The 17,095-nt window shown below is 43.9% G+C and overlaps 2 protein-coding genes across 3 annotated transcripts in view; one reads left to right on the top strand and one right to left on the bottom strand.

The window, feature by feature from the left end:
* The window catches only part of LOC131878214 (NHS-like protein 1), a 102,236-nt gene that overhangs the window by 38,663 nt on the left and 46,478 nt on the right, over positions 1-17,095 (top strand). Inside the window, exon 1 of one of the 2 annotated variants that reach the window (XM_059224134.1) lies at positions 6,110-7,083. The exons of the other annotated variant lie outside the window; for it this stretch is intronic. Within the exon in view, the coding sequence (XP_059080117.1) occupies positions 6,719-7,083 (365 nt within the window). The 5' untranslated portion in view covers positions 6,110-6,718. Of the gene's footprint in view, positions 1-6,109; positions 7,084-17,095 lie in introns of those variants that run through there. 2 annotated transcript variants of the gene reach the window in all.
* The window catches only part of LOC131878219 (uncharacterized), a 29,185-nt gene continuing 25,724 nt past the window's right edge, over positions 13,635-17,095 (bottom strand). Inside the window, exon 3 of the mRNA XM_059224141.1 lies at positions 13,635-13,793. Within this exon, the coding sequence (XP_059080124.1) occupies positions 13,676-13,793 (118 nt within the window). The 3' untranslated portion in view covers positions 13,635-13,675. The remainder of the gene's footprint in view (positions 13,794-17,095) is intronic.

The raw sequence follows: 17,095 nt of genomic DNA, 5'->3' as shown, positions 1-17,095 counted from the left end.
ACACACCTAGGGTTAATAATGCAGCCAACTTTCCATCCATTTTTGTTGGCCAGATTTGGGCACGAGAGTCTGGACATGTGCTTTAAGCTTTAAGGCATGAAAGGCTCCGACCAGAACTAATGGTTGAAGCTATTGGATGCAACCACGTGGGTTTGTCCTAGAAATCAGGTCTCGAGTCTGGACGAGAATGGAACTTTTTATGAATAAAAAATGCAACCTAGATTTGCGAATTGGTCCAGTCGAGCCAATTTGGGTCTATTTTACTTGTGCTCGAATCTGGCTGTCTGAAATTGAATTCTATTAATTAGCGGGTCAAGTACGTTTATTATCGTGATGCCACAGCTCAGACATGACAAAGTAGAGGATCGGTTTTCCTGGAGAAGAAGGAAAAATTGTCGACATGAAAATGAGTTTTCGTGCAAGCCAGTCTGACCACAGCCGAACTGAACAAAGAAAAAGTCTCGGTCTCTCGGTCTCTCGGTCTCTCTCTTTCCCTCACATCTCAAGCCTTTTAAAAAGTAAAAGTGAGATAGAGAGCCTCTGAACTAGCTTGTTAACAGCAACGTCCATCCAAGCATGAGCAAGCGAGAGAGAGAGAAAGAGAGAGAGACGACACGAAAAAACTGATAATCCTCAAGTCGCGTCTGGCATGATATGCCAAGATTTTCCTCAGCATCTAAACACTTTAACACGAACGATTTTGACTCATGTCATGGTTGAAATTGAGTTTACCTTCAGAGGAGAGGTTGTCCAGTCTCTGACTCCGAATCCTGGCAGAACTTAGTGTCCTTTTTTTGTGTTCCTTAACACTAGATAAGATCACCAATGGTTGCACTCTACGGTTCGTGAATGCTACATTGATCCCGCATCCCACATGTAATAAACAGATTGCACGAGAAAATGGAATAGATGTAGACTCGCTAGCAAAAGCCAAGTAAAGTGCACACTACATAATGTTCAGACGGCAAATTCATCAATTATATCGCTCCACATTTGTCGCTTTTCACGGAGAGTTTTTCTCGAGTCATGTCTGAAAAGAGTCTTGGGCTACTTTACGAGCTCGGTCAATCAACAGATCTTGGTCAGGGTCACTGAAAGCAAGAGGGAAAGCTCCGTCTGTCTGGTACTTTTGAGGGTGAATTTGACGCTCAATAGGTGGGCTAATCAAAGCCAACCCCTAGATAGCTTCCCTTCGAAAGTCTAATCATAAGCATGCATAATGAAGACAATACAAGTTACTGGCTATTAAGTCTGAAGTAAATCATCCGGGGAGTCGCCGTCATTTCAATCTCTTTTGAGACGCTCCTTCTAAATTTCAGGTTCGAAGTCACCCTGTGTTTTGTTTCCAGCAAAGACACCCAAGATTGAAATCAAATTCCTTTACAAATCTCCCTTTTTTATTCTTGACCCAAATATTTCAAATGGCTCCCTAGACCACTGTCATTTAGGACCATGAATGGAAAAGCACTAGAATTCTCCAACCGGAATGCATTAATGGTTGGAAGTAAAAGAGGTCTGTCTCTTTTGATGCACCTTTTGTTTAATCGCTTTTGGTAAAGCTCTCTAGACTTGGGTTTAAAGCCCAATAACTCTGTCATCCTCATGAGCTTGATGACATTTAATTGATAAGAGCAATTTATTACCACTCGTATAGGCAAAGCTCACCTTACACAATTTAAAAATGAAGTTAAGACTATACATAATGTGTGATCGAAACAACCTGATTCAAATTCGAATTGCACAATCAAATCATACCTAGAAATACCATTGATACACGTAGCTCCGGTTCCATTTACTCAAAACAAGAAGTTCAGGAAATTCTCCACAGAAACCAACCTTTTTTTTCAAACCTATCCCTTGTTGATTTTGATGCCACTTTCCAATTTGTTTTAGTCTTCATTTTAACGATTGTCCCGAGTGAAAAATAGCAAGCTCAAATCAACGTAGTTCTTGCCAATCAAGGTTTATATTCTTGGCCTACAAGGCAAGCTCTTCACACTGAAATGCGTGTTGCTGTCGGTCGGTTGAATGGTTTGATTCTTATCGCCGTGTTGGTCCTGATTAGAAGGAAGGAAGCGTTGGTTCTGCTCACTCGCACCTAATTTCTCTTCTCCCAATGAAGAGAGAGGCCTTGAACGATTTCTTATACTGAACCAACAAGAATCGAGGGCAAGCAAATTATCCGTACTCTTTGCACAAGTCCACTTGAATGCAGAGTCGAAGATATGCAAAAAGATCGTTCTACTAGGCAACGGATCCATAAGCTGTTGATCGAAACAAATTGCCGACTACTGGCCACTTGATTCACTTTTTTAGGAGACCTTTCTGTGCACAATGCCCTGAGGAGGGAGTTGGCCCAAACGATGACGATAGGAATGCTCGCTCATGTCTCAAATGTCTTCAACAGAACGAAGGACCTCCTACAAATTTGTATCGTCGTTCATGGACTGGGCCCCTTGGCAATAGTTAAAAAACAATGTGTAAGTACTAGAACACGTGGTCCAGGGACTCAGCCGTCCTCGGTTGACTTTGGTTGACGAGGGGGCTTGTGGAAGGAAAGAGCAACGACTTATGGAATCTTAAGCAACAGAGGATCAAGAAAACCAGTTTCGATGGAAGACACCACCATTTCAATTAAAAAGTGATTTATTTCGAAAAAGATGGACAAAATATCTTTTTCTGTCAAATTGGGATGAGAAGGTATGGTATCTCTCTTTTTGGCTGGTAGCCCTTCTGATACTCGACATGTACAGAACAAGATAGAGCTGATCAAGACCGTAATGGAAACCAGTTAGATAACCAGCCCGCTGAGCCACCCTTCCTCACTTTCTAAGTCGATATTCATTTCAAGGGTCAGTGCTTCAGGAGACGTCATCCCATCTCTGTTATCACAGTGCTGGACATCTCTCCAAAACCAGCTACTTGTCACCTTTTTCCATCCAATGAAACCCAATACCACCTGCCAAGTGTGGCTCATTACAAAAACCTACCAAAAAATGTGCCACAAATACCTGTTTGATCCAGAAAGAATACTTCACCAGTTTTTTACTTGAGGGTTGGAGCTTGGGCCTCTTTTGGGTGTCCCGCTTTCAATTTTGAAGTGAAGTCTTCGTGTCACGCAACCTCAAAGTGGGCCCAAGGAGAAATGGCCATCAAAAATCGAAACACGTTCTTCTCTGCACACATGAGCGAAATAGGCTTTGAATGGTTACTACTTGTGGTTTTCAAATGTGTTTTAGATGAATATTTGTAGGCCCGTAACTGTCATAAGAATGGGTGTACTCGACAATTTAAGTTTCTCTTGTGCAAGTGGTCATGGTTCAATGAGTTGGGTTGACTTCCATGGAAATGTCGCAAGTCTGAACGAACGCCCATGAGGTATTTTGCCACCCACAACTCGATTCGAGGGTCTTGCCAAAGTGAGTCGAGCTCTGGTTTCGCTTTATCCGCAAACATAAATTGAGATGAAGTAATGCGAAGAAAACGGCACTTTCCTGCTCATCTGCAGGGCTAAGAGGGGTGTTTGTTCTTTGTTCTACCGTTTGCGAGGGCTTTATTGGCTGAAAAATGTTCTCCACGTGAGCGAATAAGCTTGGGTAATCGCCTCTGAGTCGACTTGAAACTCTATCTGTCATCCAATAAAAAATGCTCCAGCCCAAGCGAGAGATCAAGAGGTGGCATGAAAAATATATCATCGTTTATGCAAATGAAGGGGCCCACTTTTTCCAGGCGACTTCGAGATGAACTGGTACAGTTCATTCATTTTTTCGCCTGCTCTTGATCCACCAATCTAGACAAGAACTAATCACGACTTATTTAGTCACAGACGGCGAATCCACGAATGGGTTGAATGGCCAAATGCCAGTTTATCGACTTGGCCTCAGGTTCTAAAAACTGGTTCATTCGTACAGGCGTCATTTGGTTTCAAGTGGAATGGGAGATCTAACACAAAAATGGGTTTCCTGTGTGGAAGCGAGTAAATCAACAAATTTCCTTGAATTCTCAATCAAATCGGGGGAAATTGACTCCGGAAGCACTTTGAAGAGCATCTCCCTTAACCTTGTCAAACCAATAGACATTTTGGATCCTGGGTGTTCAAGACCTGCAAATTTTTGACCACGGGGCTCAGCAAATACTTAAAGCACACCAATTCGTTAACACCTTTTTTAACGTTTTTATTTCATTTCATTCAAGCAAGACGTCCTGAATGCCACAGAGATGCCAGAAAGATGTTTTGACCGCAACTTGAATGTGGAATGCATCTGTAAGGCATTGTGATTGATCTTCATTTGGGCGTTCAGGAAGTGGATACTGAAGAGGCAGGAATTTTCAGGATAGACTGATTTGAACAAGGTTGTTGGTTTGGGTTGTTGGTATTTGGTAATGAGGTGCTTCTAAACGGAGCCTGCTGGACGATTAAGCACGTAATGAAGTGAAGAGACTCTTTAAGCTCGTTTAGACAATGAGTGTTTTGGCGCCTGAGAAAACATGCTCGGCTGATTCAGTATTGAGTAGCATACCACGGGAGGTTTGGCGATAAATTGCAAACGAAAAAGGTCTTTTGAATGAGCCAAACGGTTGTTCTGCAGGTGCATTGGAATGTTGGACTGAGATCCTCATGATTTACCCGATATCTTTGATGTACCTTTGAGCACATTGTTATGCCATGGTGTACGAGCTAAATGGTCTTGGTGAAATCTCCATCAGACCTGGAATGGCCAACCGTTTGAGAGGCACTGCCCATAAACTCATTTGCTTCATTTGCATATGAACCGACCATAGGCCTCAATTGGGCACATTAAGAAACGCAGGTCATTGTTGCCCGTTCTTTCTCTCTTTGGTCTTCGTGGCTCTCTTGTCCGTCTAGTTTTCTTGATGGCAACTTTCCGGGTTTGCCAATTTTGACCGATAGATATTACTTGGTAGCGGCCGAGCATTGGAGACTAGGATGTAATCTTTGGAGCTGAATGGCAAGGCAAGTGCGAAAAACTGACATCAAGTACCTGGGTTTTCTCGGGAACGGTCGAGAGCAAGATATCATTGTTGGGTTGCTTCCTCATTCTTTTAGTACCAACATCTCCTCCAAAGGCGATCCTCGTTCACTTTGCCAATTCTTTTACGTGGTCATACCGCCGGGTGCCATCATCGTCGTCATCATCATCATCATGATCCTCAACGTGGTGCTTGTACACCAATCCAAAGGCTGCACCGTGCCCGTTCACTTGAGCAATGGACTCGTAGGATTGAGCGAGAGGGCAGCTACTCCCGAGGATCGGAGGCTCCTCGGTTTTCCCTTGCTCTATGACTTCTTCACCCTATTCCGGCATGAGCACCACCTTGCAAGTCCGACCAGATGCAAGACATATCGGACAGGAAAAAAACGGTCGACGGAGGAGTACATTTCCGATATCCAATTACATATTTTTGGACGGAAGCTACGATATTCCATACTCTGTTGATTACTCTACCCATAATTATCCAAAAGTCAGGATTTGAGCACATAAGAGCCCAAATTCAATTTTTATCAGGCCAGCATCTCATCCAGTCCAAGATATGAAAGGCTCTCAAAGTCTGGTTGGACGAGTGTCATGAGCAGTTCCTCACGTTTCACTTCAACAGACAGACAGCATGATGGGCATGACGTCGAACCCACTGATGATGAAGAGGGAGAAGAAGAGGGCCATGGTCCTGCTTGAGATTGAGCTCAGGAAGACGGAGCTAGAAGTCTATGTACATTGAAGAACCAACAACACCAACCGACGGCGTTTGCACCGACTTCCCGCTAACCGATGATTCCTCATCGTCCTGCTTCTTCTTCTCTCTCTCTCTCTCTCTCTCCCCGTTTCTCCTCTGTCGCTCCTTGTGTGTGTGAGTGCGTGCGTGTGTCTCTCTCTCTCTATAGTGAGCCTCTCACTCTCGACCGCACGCACACCCGTGCTCCAATGTCAAGTCATGAGCGGCAGCTAGCAACCAAGGTAGTTGGTTGGTCGAGAATGGTGGTGGACGGTCGTGGTTCCTCACCTCAGTTGAATTTTGGTCGTCAAGTGGTGCAGGTCTGTGTCGGTCCACACCGCCAACGATTGTACACATGTATATGAGCAGTGAGCATTGAGCACGGACATCTCGGTGGTCGAAGACTCTCTATTTGTGAGCCGTTGGTGTGAGACTTTGAGACTTCCGATTACATTTATGATACACAGTGAGCGAGTACAGGGGCATCAAAGGTATTGTTCCCGTGCCAAAAGTGGTGTGCCTTTCGTTCTCTCAGCTGTGGTTGAGCTTCAAAAAATCCAATGATCGGCCGGCAGCTGCCCGTCGTTGAGTGAGTGGACTTTGGAGACCTGAAAAAACCGTTGATAGAAACAAGATTTTGAGTCCTATCTTTTTTTTCGTCAGTGCCTGCGTGTAAATATCGGTTGATCGAGCATTCCTTTCCCTTGTATGTTGATCGTGGGTCCAGAGTTACGGAGAGGCCCCAAAGGTGCACATATTTTTCCGCTTGGGCCCCACCACCAAGTTGATCAATCATAGGACGAGAGAGAAAAGAGTTTTCTTTCATCCCGAACGTACGTACGTAGGTACGTGGTATTCAGTTTTTGTTCCTCGGTCTCTCGGACAAATACGTTCGTTTCTACATGAATGAACCCTCTTTCCTCGTCACCCATTGAGCGACACACCAACAACACACCACAACACACCACAACCCCCCACTCAGACCATGCAATCTGAGGTGGGCCTTCCACTGCCCAACAGCAATGGATTTCCAAATTTGGGGATCTCCTCGTCCCGTCTGGGCTGCCCTTTGCCGCCTCGTCCTCCCACACCGAAAAATGGTAGCATTGGTAGTGTTAGTAGTCGAAATTGTGCGGGGGCACCGCTCCCATCTCAGCTGCAACAAAACAGTGCCTCAACCATGGGCCAATCTGAGGATGCTAATTTGCGGAAATTATCCCAAGCAGCAGACAGAGTGCCGATAATGTCTTCTGGAGTGGTTGGTGTTGGAAGTGGTCAATTTGACGAATCCCAAGACAGCTCGGAGTTTCCATCATCACCATCGGGCCATCAAGACTATGAGAACCTAAGGTAGGCACTCGAATGCAAACGATAAGGAGTGCTCTTATTTATGCCTCTTAAAAGTTCAAAAAGCTCTCATTTGAGTCATTTCCCCTTCTACTATGAAAGGGCGCGGAATGAGCGTTTTAAAAGCAATTAAGCCTCTCCAAAAGCGTGTAAAAAGTGATGAAAGCCTCCTTCTGCTTGAGTTTTGTACTCGTACGTACGAGACACATAACTTGTGAGGAACTCTCACGCTCTGGTTGATGGAAAACCACCCCAGACCGACTTGAATTTGTGTGTCCACCATACCAACAGCAATTAGTCGACGACTCCGTTGAACACTGGTCACGCACTTTAATCTTCCACGTAAAATCTTGAGGCCATCGCAATTTTATTTCAAAATGTGCAACAACGCTTCACACCAACAACTCCTTCTGCTGCTACGACTGATGCAAGAGCAAGTCGTCCGTCACACTTGGGAAATGAACATCGCACTACTTACTTGCATGAAAACGACGATTATTAAGTGTCTGTTGGTAGTCCATTGTTTCATGTCAATCACGGTGCTTTCAAATGGTTCGGCAGCATTTGTTGCGATTTGATTTCCTAACGGGACTCTCCGTTACTAGTACAATAACCGTCTCAAGTTTTGGCCAGAATGACAAAATATAACTTTGATCGACTTCAAGTTGAAAAAGTGATGAGAACGAAGTGGTTGGTCAATTACTCAAAAAGAAGGTGACAAACCTGGTGTGAACAACAGGTGCTTAATATTAAGCAGCAAAACGCTGATGAGGCAACCCTGGCCTCACCACCAGGTTTCTCTCCCAATTTGAAGCCATTAAGGTTGTCGCCCAATATTTGCCTCCAGAGCGTCAACTGTCGATTGCAATAACCCAAATATTAATAATGATGGAGTCGGAGGTTTCATTCTCATCCGACTGTCATCAGGGGGGAATCGCTTCAATCCCAATCTGTTCTCGTCTGGAAAAACGAAAGAAGGGCAGGAAGAACATGAAGGAGGGAGAACCCTGGACCGAACGAACCCCTTCGTTTCCCGGCCAGTTTGGTAGGATTGGTAGGATTGGTAGCAAGTGGGATCTCAGTTCTCACCAGGAACGAAACGACACAAAATATGGTCAGTGACAAAAGTTATCGCTCGCCAAGATCAGAGTGGAGAAAATAAGGTGGTCGAAATCGAGGCAATTTCTCAGGAGACAACAGTCAGTCAGTCCACCAACGTTTCCCTGCCCAGAGCAAATCTTCTGAAAAACTAATGGCCATTGTCGGCTGTAATTCGAGTACATATTGTACCAAGTAGCCCCAGCAGCAGCACACAGGATAGGATGGAAGAGCTCAGTGTAACCTCTTTCTTTCTGGATTTTGTCACGGAAATCCTTTCACCCCGCATTAAACAACAAAGCAAACACATCTCACCTCACCCCTCAGAGTATGTTGAAAGCAAGCCAAATTTCACTATTTACCATTGGTATTGGTGGTAAAAAATTAGGTCACATTTTCCTCCCAAACTTCCCTCATGGTGGTACTCAATCTACTTTGGCATTTCAAAGTCTCCTCCGGGTTGGTCGCTTGGATGGATGAAGGTGCCTTTTCGTTTCATTCCTGAGATTTTGGGGCGTGTTCAAAAACCGCTTCATGTGCGTGGTTGTCAGCTCCCAATTTTCGGTCATTTCTCCAATTAAAGTTGCGGTTTCTTGGCGGCTCGGCCAACTTTCAGAGCTTTTGTGTGTTCTTCAAACCAATTTCTCCCCGGGTTGTCAGTCCAGGTATCTCTTTTTCAGGCTCAGGAATGGTTGGTCAAATCTAGGAACAATCTAGGGTGCGAAGGTGAAAATGAATCAGGGATTTTCTCCCATTTTTTGTAGCTACCACAACTGACTGAATTGGGGAGGCCACATCTCCTAGCTTACATACTCGAATAAGGCCAGTTGATGGTTTGAAGGTCGTTGTACCAACGTTGTTGCCCTATTGATCACGTTTCCTTTTAAAGGAGCCCTTCCTGAATGAGTAATTCTCGATGGAAGTGAGTAACTGTTCCCACAGATCAATCAGTGTGAGAGTGTGTGCTATGGATGGAGCTCGAGTTAGTTTGCCTTCATTGTCGAGACCACCCTACCTGAGCCATTTTCTAGATCAGCATTCTGGGAGAATCTCATCCACTCACTTCAGGCATCGGCAGCCACGAGCTCACCTACCTTGGCGACATCACAAGCTCATCCATCTCGAAGCCCAACTGAGAAACGGGATGTCTAACCCAATTATCGGGCATTTCTTTGTTCACTTTTTTACAAGTTGCTGATATCTAAGCAGCAGCTCTGGTTCGAGGAATGTCACATTAGCGGTACAAATCGGGGCTTGCAATGCTACCACATTTAGTAAGCCCATGTAAGGTCTAAAATTAAACCATCTTTGTCTTGTGGCTTTCTTGAAGAGACTAGTGGGGAACCGTTTCTTCTTGACGTTGAAAGTTGCCCTGTCATAAATGCTCTGAAAACCCAACAAGCAAAGGTTAAATAAGTGGTTGTTTGCCTTGGCTTGCTTAGTCAAGCAACCAACCATCGTTTAAGGGTTTGTGGGCAAACTATTATTTTCTGCGGTTCGTGAACCCATGTGTTCGTCAGGGACTGCAGAAATGAGAGTTATGTAATCATTCACGCTCGTCTTTTCCCTCTAACGGCAATTTTTTACATATATACATTTAAACTGTGCCGGTCCATGGGGAAGCGGGGACCCAGATCTACACATTAGAATTGAAAGAGTTCATTTCTTGCCTCCTTTTCTTACAATTACGAGGGGATTCATTTTGTGGAGAGAGTCCGGTTCTTGTTGCAAAACCATAAAATTGAATTGAGAGAGATGACTCGATTGGCCAAAGTCAATGATCGGAAAAGCCTGTACGTACAATGTACCGTACTTTATGCAAGTCTTCGGTCATCTTGAGAGCTTGAATGCTTGGGTAACGAGCTCTGATTGCAATTGGCCTGTTGTTGAACCGGTTATCCGATGACAAAAGAAGGCAAGATTTATTCAGGCTTCGCACCCAATAACACCCATGAATCATACCCACAATGCCACGACAACCGTGTTGTTGATGTTGTTGCGGTTGTTGCCGGGGACTCTTTTTGTTATGATTATTTGATTGAGTTTTTGTTGATTCCCAGACATTTTTTGCTTCTCCCAACGCTCAAACGTCATGGGTTATTCATGGACCCAATTGCTGACAGGCTTGAGCAAAAATAATCTACCTTTCATTCGGACTCACTCCAGTCAGTCCACGCTAATTTCAAGGGGCCCAAGTTGCATTGTATTCCATTGAAAGGGGAACGAATCCGCCTGGAATTTGGTCAGGGAACAACAAGTGGCAGTTGGATAGTTGGATAGTTGGACCTGTAATTCATTTATCCCACTCAAAAGTCCTGCTGGTAGGACCATTCTTGGTGGGTTGTTGTCCTTCAGACCAGTCCCAACGAGAGTTTCAAGTACCTAGGTGGCCTGGTCGTGTCCAAGGGAAAGATCGATTGATGAGTAACGAGACAGATGCATCTTGCAAGAATTTACGGCAACGGCAAATGGGTTAAACTAGTGTTGCCCATCGAGAAAGAACTGCCTAACGCTTAATTCCCCTGACACAATGAGCTTCATCCCACCTTCAAGGAGGGGTCCGCGACCCTTCTTCGTTTTGTGTTGTCAGATCTGCGTGGCGTAAAATCCGTCTTTAAGTGCGTAATCTCAATAACGAATCAATGACCACAAGTGTTTGGCCCGATGTTGGAGCTGGTCGAAAGAAAATCCGTGTAATACTCGTTGGTTGGATGAGCGACCAGAGTCCAGGGTCCACGTCCAACCAAGGGCGGTGGAGACGACGACGACGATGATGATGATGGTTTGAGTTTCTCTTTGTGCAAGTACTGCTCTCTTAGGCTGGTCAGGAATGCTTCTCTCTCCAAGGTGCAAATCGAGGGAAGTTTGGGAGTGAAAAGAAATCTCCATGATATCACTTGGCTTCAATGTGATCAATAATTGGTGGCAAGCTTGATAAATCGGAAACATGGATGGAGCGATGGTTCATTGCTCTCGTCTCCTCCCTTCATTACGTGGATCTCGTGGCGTTTATTTAATCTGCTTCCATTGTTGGCGGAAAAGGTTTTGATAACTTGACAACACCTTTCCAAATGTCTTAAACTTGGGGGAAGCCTAGGCGGGTTGAGTGACCAAGGTTCTGGAATAAATGCACCGGAAAGCTCTTTAAGATCATCATTCATCATAAAATACTATTGAGCACGTTGATCGAGCCCTATTTTTGATCCGTTGAAATGATCTCATAATTTAGCCTCTCCCCATGACGACTTGAAACACATTGAAAGATTCTCATGACATTTACGGTGATTAGATTTATTTCTGGAATCAGCTCTCAAAGACTTTGCAAAATGGGATCTGGCCTGGTTCTTGAATTTATTCAAAATATCTGGCCAGGGATCTTAAAATTACAGCTCTTGTTGCCCATTCTGGCGTGGAAATCTCCCACAGAGGCGAACTCAATTTCCAAGGAATGGCTGAGAATTCTCACTTTGTAGTTGGCAGATCTTGCCGACACCTCCACCCCGCTCTCATTGAAACCTGGGGGCTAATAATCCGGTATTTGCACATTTTGGGAACTTTTCAAGTCTTCATCTTTTCTGGACAAACACAATTTCGCAAAGCTCAGTTCCATCATCAAAGTACAGCATTGAATTAAATAAACAATTCCTACAATATGTACCGAGGCCTAGTTGTACTCTCCTGAAGGGTCAGTTAATGATATTCTTTCAATCCTTTTCTGATGTTTTTTTGTGTTCTTCCAGTGTTGGGCGGGGTCGATAATGGTATACCTTTTATCGAAATGATTGTTTGCTCTGGACCAAACGAGCCTTGCCCACCGTTTAATTGCCATTCATAAACTTGATTCAAGAGTGGCAAGCTCAACTCATGACCATGTTAATCCGTTCAAAAATCTGACACCCCAATTCCCCTGCAAACAGCCTTAATTTATGGATGTAAATACCAAGAACTCTGAATAAAGGGAACCAAGCTCAAGTTGGTTCGTAAAAGGTGTTGCTAAATTGAGTCTTTACACTCAAGAGGGGTTTTATCATTCCACATAATGCTCGTAAAATACCCCTCACATCCCAACACATCCACCAATCGTTCGTTCCTAACGAGAAAAAGTCATCCTCGGCTGATAAAGAGTGTCACCAAGGTAAAACAAGATCTCAAGGCCAGGATAAACGAGAGATAAAGGCATGCAATCACAATCTCGCGGATCTTTACTTGATTCCCTTCATGGCGTCACCCCCGGTTGTAATTTCGGCGGGGAGAAAGAAAACGTCTTAAACATGCTCTTTTTCTCCTCATCCGTAGATCATAGATCTTAAAATTCTGCTAGATCAACACTTGCGTTGAAGCGCGTAATCTCGGCCAAGAGACGCCACGATGAGCGAGAATCTAAGCTGACAAAGCCCAGATTTGTGATTCGCCGAAAGGCCATCCCACGTGGCGATAGAAAAGTAGTGACTTCATGGCATGTATTTTATGGTTCTCAGCTTATCAGAAGACAGGGACGTGGTGGTGGTGGTGGTGGTGGTGGTGGCGGTGCCGGTAGTGGGATATGTAACTGGATGAGTGAAGCGGTAGCAAATTTAGAAGCAGACTTCTGAAGGACCATACACGTATTCTTTAGACGTCTAGAGGTACGCCTCAATCAATTCACCGAGTACACATGCAAAGACGCTTTTGAGGGGCTCTGTTTGAGATCTAGGAACCCGCAGGATGTGACTAAATAGGACACGAAGTGCGTCCATCCTGGTTCGCTTCATCTAAATGGGAGCAAGTCGATTGCCAGGCAACCCATGGCGAATAAGGGGTGCCTTATTATTTTCTCCGGATCATCCTGCTTTGTAAAGAACTTTCAGGGACATCCGGTACGTTCAGCATCTGCTTGGATACATCTCAGAATAGCAAAGCTTAAACGCATGTCAATCTGGTTTATTTGGATTAAACAAACGCTACATGCGACATTGAATTAAAAACAAATTACAAAGATACAAATGATAGTTCACAAAGTATGGGACATTGGTTTCCTGTTTTTACACCCCAGCTCTTTACAACTGGACCTCTTTTGATAATGAATCATTGTCTCTAATGGCAACAAAAACGATTTCAAACTAGAGATCTTAAAGTGTTGCCATTTTTGGGCAGTCATTGTTTGCGGCTAAGTGCAGATTTGTCATAGGCATTCATGCGCGTGACCTGATGTTAGTTGTTCCCCTCCAAGTCACATTTTGTTTTTGGTGTAATGTTTTTCAGTCAAGACAAGTTTAACTTGTCTCTTTTTGTTGAAACATCATGAGCCCGATAGACCACTAAGACACGATCGATGGTTCTGATGAGGAGGTCGAGACAATCATGACCAAGAAGATCGTGACGACGGGAAGTGAAGGCAAAAGCAAAGAATAGGAACCTTTAAAAACTCTCTATAAGACTGCAATGAAGGCCACGGAAAAAATATTGGACATTGTATTTTGAGGATTTAGAAGCATCATGAATCCATACTCCAAACCACTTACATGGTTCTTTGGTAGTTGGCTTTTAGCATCACGGCCCGTCTTGCTGAGTTTGGTGGGAATACTTGTTGGCTTCTCCCATTGGTGATGAAAACAGTAGCGGTCGTTTGACCTTTGCTGCAAGTTCAAACCACATGACATCACTAATGTAAATACAGTACGTACAATGATTGCTTTTAGCTTCTAACCTGATCTCACCGCATTCCTCACCCTTCGTTATAAGTGCTCATTTTTTGCAACTATTAGGTACTATCATTTCGAAGGCATGATTAAAGGAGTAAAAAAGCTACATATGCCCCAGTCTAAAAGATTATTTTTGGAAGAAAGGTGAGCCAATATTCCTCTTGATTCGTATCAATTACATTTAATATGATGTCGATCAATCTTGTGTGCAAAGTCCAGTTCTATTCCATTCATCTATTGGTTTCCTATCTCTATCTTTCTACTGCACTTATTTGGATTGAGCCACTAAAACCCACTTATCATCTAAGATAAAGTCAAAACAAGTGCACTCGAGTTCATCTTGGCAACCATCTCAATGCATCTTGGGGGCTTAAGATTGACAATTTCGATTGTTCAAACAGTACGAACAATGAAATACCACATGTGTTATATCACTCACATTTTTGTGTCGTAAGCAGATCATCTCGCATCTTGCAAGGTCCCGACAAATTATTGAATTATCAAGAGACAACAATTACAATACATCCCAAAAATGTCTGTGTCTCAAACGTTTTTTGGCGTGCTTCAGTTATTGGTGGTTGTTCATCTCCCATGGAGAATGAGATGGAGGTCTCCTTAATGTACGAAGTCATTCCAATGTACTGCACAGTATCCCCTATTCCACAATACAGCATCGCTCACATTCACTTTTGATTTAACCTTCAGTACCAGCCCTAGCTCTTGGTTATCGATGACAGTTGAGTAGCTCCTCCCTCAAAAAGCCCTGAATTATAAGTTCTCTTGGTGAATGACACCACCATAAGCAACTGGTTCTGGTTTTTCGTGGCATAACCAGACTCTGGAATGTTGCCTCACCTGCCCTATTCAGCTCTGAAGTCCCTAATGAGGAAAGATGGAATTGGAAAATCCAATGAATGAGACCCTTGACGACGATACCTAGTTGGTGGTTGTTGGTGGACGTGTTGGACGGATTTGCGCTATTGATTGTAGGTCTATACACAGTGTCCTCATTATTTCTGAACTTGACCCACCTTCTTCTACCCTGGTTCAGTACGAAGTACTAGGAGGAAAGAATGAAGGAACAAGAGGAGAAGAATGGGGTATTGAAGCTTGCTCTGAAGGTTTTTACTCAGCTATGAATCAAGGAAGTGAAGCACGCGAATGAGCTATTCGTTCTGCATTTAAAAGTCAAATGGTTACATTTCGACAAGTTCGAGGTTGCCAATTCCAGCCATACCCACATTATCATCATCATCATCATCGGTCGATTGCATTTGAATCTTTGGACAGGATTCAAAGCTTTGTAAAAATGAGGAACCACCGTGGAACGCATCCACGTCATTGAGTAGCAATTACCGTCGGAGTCTTTCCCTGCTAGGTTCTTTGTTTCCGTGTCAAAGATAATGCGGAATTTTTCCAGAATGACTCTTCCGGATCCACAATTTGTCACATGTCACACTTTTTAAACCTTTTTTGACTCCTTTGAACAATGACTGTTCTCTCAGGGCTAATTGGCTAAACCTGGAGATACGAGTCAAACGAAACTTCTTTTTGTTCCTCCTTATATTCAATTGCTTCATCCCCCACCATCCTGTTTCTGGTTAGAGTCAGTGGAAACACAGTGAACCTCTAATGGGCGCCACATTTGAGCACTTTAGGCACAGGTTTCTGATCTTAATAGGGCATTGTCCTCAACTCGTGGGGTTTATAGACAATATTAAGAGGTACTACTACTGCTACGCCAACCAATGTTGTGAAATAATGCGAATGAAGCAGTCGGGTCGACGGGGTAGATTTCCTCCCGATAGCACCCAACCCATCGGAAGTGCTGGCAACTGGTGGCAAAGTCAGGATACAGGCGTGAACACAATCCATAAAAGAACTTTGCCGAAAGTCACTTCTTGGGCTACGATTGACCCAAGTGATTATGGATATTTTTTCTTCAAAATATAACGCCATCAGAGCCACGAGCCAGGAATTTCAATGAGGATTTGAAGTCTGTGAGTGTTTCTGCTTGTTAGTCGAGTGGATGGATGGTAGAAATGCGTGGGACTTCACTTTCCTTGAAGCCCGGGGTGTCCGCCCATGTACCTCAATGAAATAAGGAGTCCGGTGGTCATAAATTCTGCCATCGGTTCCTGCTCTCAACACTCTTATCTTAAAGTAGAAAGACTAATTTGACAATAAAATATCACTAATTGTACACGCAACCGATTTGGCATCTCTCATACCGAGTTCGGAGGCGGGTGTCAAACCATTTCCCGAGCCATCCACTCGAAATCTACACAAGCGTCTAGACAAAGGCACTTTTGGAGAAGAAGCTGACGTCGGGAAAGTGGGACTAAATTTGGGGGGAAAAGTGGCTGGCTTTGAGCGTAAGCCATAAGCTCTTGTTGGACCTTTGCATAACTGGTCCGATTTCTGGTCACATTACATCATAATTCACCACGAGCAACGGTTTTTTGGTCCGTCCACATGGTATGAACCAAGGTTGTCCATCAGGAGTACCAGTTACCACATTCCTGTCTTCTTACTAGTAAGTAGATCAGGCTGAAATTGGACCGTTCTCGTGGAATTGATCTTGTTTTCGTTGCTATTGTCCATCACTCGGGAGACTCTCCGGCATCGCTGTGAAGGCCTCCATTGGGATTGAAATGGCTTTTTGAAAGGAAGAAATATACGAGTTTAGCATTTGAGAGAGGCCCTCAGGGGCGTCTTTGACCAATAGCCGTGTGTTTACATATCATATGTCATGTAACAAAGAGTTCTAGTTGCTACTCAAGCATAGGTCGAAGTCACGCAATAATTTATCTAAATCAGAGATGTCATCTAAAGAAAAGGCAAGAAATAGCTCCCCATCCAACAATGACGAAAGTGTTTTTCGCCACTCATTAGTGGACAAAGGACAGGGTTGAAGAGGAGCTATCAAGACCCATAAAACATCGCCCTGATTGTGCTTGGCTTTGAGAATCCCTCATTTGCTTCGACTGGTATCATTGAATAACTCGATTGGCATAGTTGATTGTGAACCCGAGTCGAGTAAAAAGGGATTAATCTAACGCGCCTAAAAAGTCAGGTCACACGACTACCGAGGAACAAAGAGTCATGCTTTAAGTTCATTGCATTGCAGGTATGCAGATATGTGATCAAACGATCTCATACATCATCATGTTCGTCGCTGGTTCCGTGCGAGTTCTTCGTCAATATCTCAATTCGACGAAGTTAGCTCATATTCA

Source organism: Tigriopus californicus, chromosome 3 (genome assembly GCF_007210705.1).
Source record: "Tigriopus californicus strain San Diego chromosome 3, Tcal_SD_v2.1, whole genome shotgun sequence".
In the NCBI taxonomy this organism is placed as follows: domain Eukaryota; kingdom Metazoa; phylum Arthropoda; class Copepoda; order Harpacticoida; family Harpacticidae; genus Tigriopus; species Tigriopus californicus.
This window is presented reverse-complemented; position numbering and strand designations above follow the sequence as displayed.